General features: G+C 31.5%; 1 protein-coding gene across 1 annotated transcript; it reads left to right on the top strand.

Moving 5' to 3' along the window:
- Positions 1-4906: 4906 nt before the first annotated feature.
- Positions 4907-5374, top strand: LOC120131262. Its single transcript, XM_039148292.1, has one exon. The coding sequence runs from the start codon at positions 4907-4909 to the stop codon at positions 5372-5374; it is 468 nt and encodes a 155-aa protein (XP_039004223.1).
- Positions 5375-10451: the final 5077 nt, after the last annotated feature.

Below are 10451 nucleotides of genomic sequence, written 5' to 3'. Positions count from 1 at the left end.
AATCCCTGTTTGTAACTGAAGACTAATAGAATCTGAAATCATTGATAGAATCTGATGATGTCTGTCCCACTAAAGAAAATTATGCTTTACCAAATACCTGAGGACCTATTGCATTCATCTGGTAGTTCTGTATTACTGAGCTTTCCAAAGCTCACTCTGTTAATTACCATTTCAGGTTAAAGAGTTTGATCTTGTGCTGTTACCGACATCAGTAGAGAAGTTCCACTGACGTTGCTTGCGGAGTATGATGCATGTGACTAGGGGACATGTAGGTTGTATTTTGTTTTTATATTAGAGTCTGAAACTTGTTTTATTATTGGATATTGTTGAATTCTACTTTTAATATATAAATGATGTTCTGAACTTGTATTTTATCTATAAATTATTTTATAGTTTTAAATGGATTAATGAAAATTTTAAAATTTCCAGGATTTTCAGTCCGGATCGCTCCGGTGGCCCTAATGTTATACCTCGAATCGGATCGGGTCACCCGCATCGGTCTGAGAGTGTTACAATTTCTATCTTGTAAAAAAAAGATCACATTTAAACACTTGAAAAAACTTAGTTTTTTATTTTTTGGTAAAAAGGTATGAACTCATTGAACAAATCATACATGGGAAATATTATCACATGAGGACATGAAAAATTTTAAAAACACTATAACAAATCATTTAGATCCCAAATTAATTTTCCAACACCTATATTTCTTTAATTTTTTTCCGTTTAGATTACCTGCCCATCAAAGCCTACATTTATCTACTTATTCCAAAAATATATATTACTTTCAAATATTTTTAAAAATATTATTTCTACCGTTAAGTACAAGTATTATTCTCATAAAATTCTCATGAATGCAGACACTTCCACACCATCCCCTAATCCAAAATACAAGATATGCTTTATTAAGTATGTAAATATTATAAAGATATATAGGTCAAATTTGTACTTTAATCCCTATACTACGACCAAGTATGCAAATTAGTCCTTGTATGTTATTAATGTGAACGGTAAATCCAAATTGTTAACAACATTAAACTTACCACTAATATTTTGTTGTGATTTCCAAATAAGCTTTCACATGATGTCGGAGTACTAGAATTTTCCGTCCAGTTACAGTCTCTATCTGCATCAGACATCATAAATATTTCGATTTCACTGATGTTTCTGTGATAGAAAACTCTTTTTTGATTGATTATGGAGATTTTTTTTTTTTTTTTGAGAATAGGCCATTTGAAGGGTTTTGTTTCATATGAATGAAAGTTATGACAATAATTTTTTGTGTGTGAGTGATTACTAAAGATGGATATAAGATTTTATATCATAAGACAAATTTTTGAAATTTCAGTTTTTGTGATTCTAATGTAATATTTGTTTAGAATCTTTCTTAGTCATTAACAATGTACACATCCTGCAAATAAAACTGCTCGAACTTAAAACCTCTAAAAGAATAACATTTCATTTAACCACTTAAATCGCTTAACAAATTCTTATGGGTTAGACTTTAGATTCGATACATCTGCAAAAAAAATACATCTATAGATATTAGGGGTGTGCAAATCCGGGTACTTGGGTTTTCGAGTACCCAAATCTTCGAGTAATTGATTTTTCAGCCTGTGTCCCGACCCGGATGTTACCAGGTACCCGGATTTTGTGGGTACCCGTATTTCGGGTACTCAGATACCCGAGTTTTTCTTCAAATTATTAATTAAAAAAACACACACACATTTAAATGTTCAAAACTTCGAATTACATAGTCCAGCATCCAAACATAAAATTTAAAAGTTCGAAATACAAAATCTAATAATCCATAATATAAATAAAACATAAAAGTTCATAGCTAAATATATGAGTAGATATTTTGATACTTAAATCATGATCATGGTTACACTTCTTCATTTGTCATTCTACTTTCCTACAAGCAATTCTTTTATTAGATATAAATAAACTATAAGTTTACAACAACCAATATCTTAAGAAAATGCAAAATGAAAACATAACTAAACTTTTATCATAATAAATATCAAGTAAAACTTTCATCAATGAAAATATCAAGTAAAACTTTCATCAATGAAAATATAACTAAAATTTAATAGCTTACCAAAGTTTGGGACTAATGACCTATGGGAATTGTTCTTCATATGTGACATCCGGAATTTCACTTGTTTCATCAATGATAATTGTTGATTGCTCTGAAGTTAAATATTGCATTTTTATATTAAGTATTTAAAGTATACAATCGTTACAATGTATTAGGTATGTTTTAAAATATAACCATTTAAATATCTAAACATGAAATTGAAGACTAACTTTCTTCCATATTCTCCAATGCTAGCAATATCTAAACATTTAAATAATATAATATTATTTTATATATAAAAAAATCCCTAATTGGGTATTCGGGTACCAGAAAAAATTCAATTTTGTGACTCGGGCCCAATCCGATGGTTCAATGAATTTAAAAAAAAAACTAAATTAGAATATTAAACATTTGATTAGTATGAAAGAAATTACAATTATTGAATTTTCTTTATTTCCCATACGTTAATATAAAAACAATTTTATTAAATTAAATGAATCATAAAGACAATACAAAATGGGTAAACTACATGTTTAGTACCCTAACTATAATTTTTGTTCCATTCTAATCATCCAGCTAGTTTTTTTTCAAAATCATACATAACGTTTCATTTTAGTTTCATTTTGATAACTCGCTATTAAAAGATTAACAGAACTTCTAACATGACATTTTTTAAGAAAATTACGATGATGATGTGACATTATTTTATGATAACATATGTGACCAAAATAAAATCAAAACGTAACATTAGATATAATTTTGAAATATAAAATAATTAGATAACCAAAACAAAACAAATAGTGATAGTTGAGATACTAGTTTACATGTAGTTTATCCTAACAAAAATCATCAAATATTTTTTTTATCTTAATATGGGTAAATACAAGGTAATATATGTTTAAAGATAATTTTCAACAATTTGGCATTAAATGCTTACACCCCTAGCATTCATGATGTTTGAACTCGATACATCAAGAAATAACAACTTTTTTACCATTGAGATCATTTGTTCGTTCAATTCATCAAATACTTAAAATTTCAACAAACAATTATAATGATTAATTAGTTAGATCAGATGAATTTATTTGTTTCTAATCCATCAGTTTTCACCAGAAAAATAAATAAATAAATAAATAAATCACCTTAGCACAAATGGACACACCGACACACCCCCGTGGGGTCGATTAATGCAATTCTTTCACATTTATCTTCCTTCGGCTGCTGCCCCGTTCTTCCGTTGTTGTTTGACTCTCAAATCTCTTTCAAAACCCCAAAAAGTATAGGATAAACTACGTGTGTAGTATCTAAGCTATTACTTTTGTTTTGTTTTAGTATTCAAATTTTATTTTTTAAATTATACTTAATGTTTAGTTTCAGTTTCAGTTTGATACTCCATAGTTAAAAAATTAATAAAACTGTTGACGTGATATTTTTTAAATTTTTTCAATGATGGCGTGACATTACCTTATGGTGATACGTCAACATTACAATTAAGTTTTTAACGACGAGATATCAAAAGGAAACCTAAATTACACATTAAGTATAATTTTGAAAAATAAGTTTGGATACCAAAATGAAAAAGTAATAGTTTAGGTACTAAGCACATATTTAACCCGAAAATATATTAGGTAAGTTATGTGTTTAGTACCTAAACTAACAAATTTGATCCATTTTAGTACCTTAACTTTTAATTTTTTTCAAAATCATACCAAACGTTTAGTTTTTGTTCATTTTAGTACCCCACCATTAAAAACTTAACGGACGGGCTTGTCGGTCGCTGGCCATTGTTTCTGTCGGTCGATGAAGCCCAAACTTTCTAACCAACACCTTTTCGACCACCTGAACGCGATTTTGACCGTTGTTTCACCGAGAGACGCCTCAATCTCCCCAAATCGATGATGAACTCTTAGATTTCTTCATCATCCGATCTCGATGGTCCACCGTCCGATGGGCTTGAAACTGGACTGCTGGTCAACTCGTCATTCTCTCGTGGTCCGCCATTTGGATTGGTCTTCCATCCATCAGAGCTATGTCACGTTAGCCCATTCGTTAAGTTTTTAACTATGAAGTACTAAAATGAAACAAAAATTAAACGTCAGGTATGATTTTTTTAAAAATAAACATTTAGTTGCTAAAACAAACTAAAACTGAGTTTAAGTACTAAACTGTAGTTTACCCAAATATATTATATCATCTAAGATAAATACGAAGTAGTTCCTTGTGAAATCCTACTCGCATAAAATCAAATACGGCTTTCATTTTGTCTTCTTCTTCATCTTACCTTAAATTTTTTTCCTAAAAATCACCTTTTCCTTATATATTTACACCCTTTCAAATATATTCAAATATATTTCTTGATTTAACACCCTTCAATTATATTAGAAACTCCTCCACTGGAATTCGTTATCTTTCGTCTGCCCAGATTTTATAGCATTGGTTTCCCATCCATCATCAACCCTAGAATTCCAGTCCCACGTTTGATTCTTGCAATCTGAACCCAGTTTCATAATTTGTTAAAGAACATAAAGTTTCATTTTCATTTCCCATTTTTTCCAAGTTTCTGTTTCTTCAAACAGGAGAAAAGGAGTCTAGTCAAATCTTGGTTTTGGGGGCGGCGGTTTCCAAGAAAAAGTTGCTTCTTTCTCTCATCGTTTTATCATTATTTTAACCGAATTCTTTAGAAAAGTATCCAATTTTCATTTTTGTTTCTTTTAGAATTCTACAGTTCCGTTGTTGAAAACAAAAATCGTGACCGATTCTGTTCACTGCAGACAATTCCTTTCTTTTCACTGTTCATTAAGGTCTGGCGAGATCATTTTTAGGACCCCAATGTCCGTCCAGCGGCGGCAACCCCTGCTGCAAAGCCGTTCTTCTTCCAACTCCTTCCGCTCCTCCACTGTCGACGGCGGCGGAAGCTCCAGGAACAGTGCCAAATTTGGGGAGTTTTGTGGGGGTACGACAGCCGAGTGTGCTGCTATTTGTTGTTGTTGTCCTTGTTCCGTAGCAAACCTTCTAGTTTTAGCATTTTACAAGGTACCCGTAGGGCTATGCCGCCGCGCTCTCCGCCTGAAACGGCGGCGTAAGTTGAAGAAGAAGGGGTTGATTCAGCCGAAGAACCACCTGGGTGATAAGCAAATTTGTGTGGAGGATATTTTCCCGGACGTGAAGCGCTCTGAAGAAGCCGAGAAAGCGGTGGTGGAACTGGAAAAAGAGATGTGGCAAAGATTCTATGGCACTGGATTTTGGAGAAGACCTTCTCAGAGAGTAGAGTCACCCAGAAGAATTAAACAACTATAATAAACACTTCCATTTTTGCTGCAATTCTTGTATATTGTGGTGCTGGGATTTTGATTTCTGTTTTCATCAATGATGAAAATGGCAAGATTTTGATAAATTCATCAGTGAAATGTATGTAAGTGTTGCCTCCATTGCTTCATGTTACTTGTTTTTAGATTCTTGATCATCACTTTTTTTATGGGATTCCGATTCAATTAAACCGATTCTAGACTGTTTATATAATATCAAGTTGCTTATTACTCAATTAAAAAATTAGTAAAATATGGGATTCCGATAACATCATCGGTGAAATATGGGATTTTGAAAATTACCCAGTTTTCAACCAGTAATTTTGCACCTGACCCTCAATCCTTGTTCTGTAGTTCAACTCAACCATCCTATTGCAGAATCTCTGTTCCATTACTTTCTCTGCTACTGGGATTTCTCACTTTTGTTATTGTGTTCACATTTCCTCCAAATTTTGCATATGATTTTGTTTCGAAATAACTATATAAATGTCAAAATATTTAAAGTTTAATCGGTTAAAATAAAATAGTCGCTACCTATTATGTTAAACTACCTACCGGTTTGTTTGAAGGTTACTAATAATGTAACCAGTAAAATAAAATAGGTCTTACCTATTATGTTAAATAGGTGCTACCTATTACGTTAAATAAGCGTTACCTATTACGTTAAACTAGCTATCGATTTGTTTAAAAATTAATAATAATGTAAACGGTAAAATAAAATATGTGATACCTATTACATTAAAATATCTATCGATTTGTTTAAAGATTACTAAAAATGTAAAAGGTAAAATAAAATAGGTTCTACCTATTATGTTAAATAGGCACTACCTATTACGTTAAATAAGCGCTACATATTACGTTAAACTAGCTACCGGTTTGTTTAAAGGTTAATAATAATGTAAACGATAAAATATATACAACTTAACCGCTTGAAATATATTTTTTAAATTCGAAAGTATTGATATTTACTCTAAAAGTATGGATACTCTAAATGTTAATAATAATGTATACATACTTACTCTAAAAGTATGGATATTGTTTCGACAGTAATGTAAACGGCAAAATATACACAACTTAATCATTTAATTTTTTTTAAAAAAAATTCGAAAGTATCAAATACTTACTCTAAAAGTATGGATACTCTAAAGGTTAATTATAATGTATTCATAATAATAATGTATCCATACTTACTCTAAAAGTATTGATATTTGCTGTAAGTATGGATACTTGCTAAAGTATCAACCATCATATCATAGTAGTATCAATGTTTATTTTAAAAATAATTGTCATCCAAGGAAACGTAATATATTAAATCTTACCAATATCATTAAACACAACTTTAATATTTCAGATTGCAACCTACTTCTTTATTCAAAATAACATTATTGGGCGCAACCTAGTGTCGTAATTGTCCTTCGGGTGGGTCAGAAATCGGGTTTCGAATAAATTTTGATGTGTTGGAGCTGTCACCGATCATTTGAAATTAGGTTGATCGAACACTTTAACTTACCTTTTATCTGATCTGTATTTTACCAGAAATTTAACGGATTCGGAAGTCGATTACAGTCAGGGAATGATTAACACCCATGTATTGTCCTTTTGGTACCAATTTGATTTCTCAGTTGTCTTAATTGAGAAAATTAAAAGTTAAATTAAATTTTAAAAGATCGATACGAGTTACTTACGTTTGACGAATTTTAAAATTGTCCTAAAAATAAATCACATTAATGTTAAATAATAAAATAAAATAAAAATATTACATAAATAAAAGAGTTAAAAGACAATTCAAATTAAAATGGATTAAATTGAAAAGAATTAAAATTCAAGGATCAAATTGATGTTAATTGAAAGTTGCAAGGAAAAATAAAAAGTTAGAGGGTCAATTTACGAAATATATAAACAGGGACTAAACAGAATTAATTCAAAATACAAGGGTAAATTTACAATATGTGATCAAAATGAACTACACATCAAACCTTCAGGGACTACGCAAATAATTTAACTACTTCATAATTACACAATGGCTCTCTCTATAAATAGCCCTTAAAACCAAAAAAACATTTTCAAACATTTATCAAATATTAACCCTCTCTCTTCTCTCAACTTTCCCCTAGCCGGCCGAAAACCGGCCACCCACTGGTAACCATCCGTCGCCCGAACCACCGTTGACCACTGCTCCAGTCGCCACCACCAGTGGCCAGAAAAACGGTAATCGACTTAAAATGTTCCTCTCGTCCCCGTAAACTTAAAATCGAGGCCTAAACCCTCTAAAAATACACTCACCAACATAGATCGAAACGCAAAGATCGAAACTTTACCTTTTCCGATGATAGTTTTTTGCTTTCTCGGTGATCCCTCTTCTCCCGAGCCAAAACTGAAGCAACCACTGATTTTTTTGCGATTTTTATTTGTTATTTTTTAATGTTGCTCTTGATTGATTCTCGTTTTTTTCTGTGTAGTATTGCTTTTTCTTTTTTCGTGTGTTGCTTGTACGACTTGCAGGGGCTTATATTCACCCGGTGGCTATTGGTCGAAAAATATGGGGTTTTTCCCCTCGTTTTTCGGTTTGCTTAGATTTTGGGGATATATTTCCCTCTTCGCCGAGGGTCATAGAAGTATGGTTCTTGTTTGCTCCGAATTCTGCTGTGATTTGGGTACTTTGAGATACCAAAAATCTCAACAGGTTGGTCACCGGAAACTAGCCGGGGATTCTCGGTGTTGCTAGCGCGTGACTTCCCTTGCCAGCGTGTGGTCCTCACGCGCCATTCAATGTCTCCCTTGAGGTGCCTTTACCTAATGTTGAAACCCTAGCCCCCTGCTGGGTCAGGCATACGGACTTGGGGCCAAACCAGGCTTGCTGGGTCAGGCTTGCTTCTGTTGGGCTTCCACATACCCTTGCTGGATTAGACTATAGTTTGGACCACTTAATTAGACCCTGAAAAAAATAAAAAAAACATATTAATAAATATAACTTAATAATAATATAATATATATATATATATATAATAAATAACACGTACATTATATTTATTTTAAAACTATATAACATACATTATATTTCAAAAACTATATTATGTTTTCAAAAAAAATCTTTTTAAAAACTATGTTATATTTTTTCAAAAATATTATATATGTTTTCAAAAACTGTTTTTTAAAACTATATATTATATTTTTTCAAAATAATGTTTTCAAAAACTATATTATATATTTTTTAAAAACCATTTTAAAAACTATATATTATATATTTTCAAAAATATGTTTTCAAAAACTATATTATATATCTTCAAAAGCTATATATTATATATTTTTGAAATTATATATATATTATCAATATATACTATATAATGTAATAAAGACCCTTGAAGATCCGGATAAAAATGGGTGTCTACACCTAGTATGTTAATATTTATTTGTAACATGTTGAGTTAATCGATTGACGGAATCGGCCAAGAGGGGGTGAATTGGCAATATAAAAATTTTGGTGGAAGCTTTTGCAGAAAATTGAAAGTAATTGCACAGCGATTTATAGTGGTTCGACTTTCTCAACCAAAGTCTACGTCCACTACATTAGCTATCCACACTAAGGATTTTTCAACAAATTCACTAATTTGTTCTTTCTTTTGAGGCCAAAGAGATAACCTTACAACTCCCTCAAGAATATATCCCAATTCTTGAGAACACTCTTTTCTCAAAGAGAAGATTACAAATTTGCAAACTTACAAGAAAAACCTTACAAGGAAAATATGTTTGCACAATTCTAGAACAAATAAAGAACACTCAAGAATAAATACAATTGAGCACAATAAGTGTTCTTGAAAGAAAATTGAATATTGAATGAAAAATAGGCTTGAAAATGCTCAAACTTGAGGTTTGATGCTTTCTCTTTTATTCTCTCTTGATTCTAGTTGCTTGATGTTTCTTGTTATTGATCAATGGCTTCTAAGCTTGTTTAAATACACCTTGAATCACTTCTGAACGTTGGGGATCATTAATGAAGTTATTGGAGCCGTTTAAGTGTGAAAACAATTAATATTTCTACTTGGAGCGTGGGGGGAATCGGTACCCCCTCATGGGGAATCGGTTCCCAAAGTGTAAAATTCAAATATTCGACCGTTGAACAGTGGGGGGGAATCGATACCCCCTGGGGGGAATCGGTTCCCTCCGAGCATACTGGAATTTCTCGGAGCAAAACCATTCAGGGGGAATCGATACCCCCTTGGGGGAAATCGGTTCCCTCTGGACAAACTGTAATTTTTGGCTTTGAAACGGTTCGAAATATTTTTTAAAATCGTTTTGAAATTAATTTAAGATTAAAACTTAATTTTACACTTGAGTAAGGATTTAAAATGAACTTTGAAATACTTTGAGTAATATATTGATATTCGATTTAATATATCGAATATGCTTAGAAAAATCTTTTTCAAAATTAAAATTCTTTTAATTTAATTTGTTATATCGAAACATCAAAATGTTTTCAACAATCTCCCCCTTTTTGATATAACAAAACATTTTAAGATTTTCTAATTTCAAAATGAATTTTGATTTTGAAAAATACTACTCTCCCTTACTTTAACACTTTCTCCCCCTTTTTGTTAAATTAAAAAGACCCTATAAAAGCGTTTTAAACAAGAGTTTTGAAAAACGTAAGCCAATTGATTTATTAAATATAAAGCTTAAGTTGCTAAGATCACAATCAAAAGAGAGGTTAGCCATTAGTTTCATAATCAATATTCATAAACATGTAATGGATAATTGGTCATATATGTCTAAAGATGCAAAATAAACACGAAATCCAAATCAAATGTATTAAACATAAGTTTGAACAACCAAAAATAAACAATCCAAAAGCATTCAAAATGTTTTAACAATAATGCAAATATCCAAGTTCAATTCAAACAAGAAAAGCAAAGATCAAAGTTCAAGCATCCGTAGGAGGATCGGGAGGTGGGAAATGAGCTCCCATAGCTGCCATTTCATGAGTGAGTGCATTAATACGAGCGTTGGTTGCTTCATTGTTTGCATGCATCTCCCGGAGAATTTCCAATTGTTGAGCTCCCATTGTGGATAAA

The sequence above is a fragment of the Hibiscus syriacus genome, unplaced genomic scaffold, assembly GCF_006381635.1.
Source record: "Hibiscus syriacus cultivar Baekdansim isolate YM2019G1 unplaced genomic scaffold, ASM638163v2 tig00110551_pilon, whole genome shotgun sequence".
Lineage (NCBI taxonomy): Eukaryota > Viridiplantae > Streptophyta > Magnoliopsida > Malvales > Malvaceae > Hibiscus > Hibiscus syriacus.
The sequence above is the reverse complement of the archived record's forward strand: the minus strand, read 5'-3'. Positions and strand labels throughout refer to the sequence as shown.

What these genes read in the sequence shown, in the direction of transcription:
- LOC120131262 (XM_039148292.1), top strand. Translation starts at nt 4,907, where the DNA reads ATGTCCGTCCAGCGGCGGCAACCCCTGCTGCAAAGCCGTTCTTCTTCC.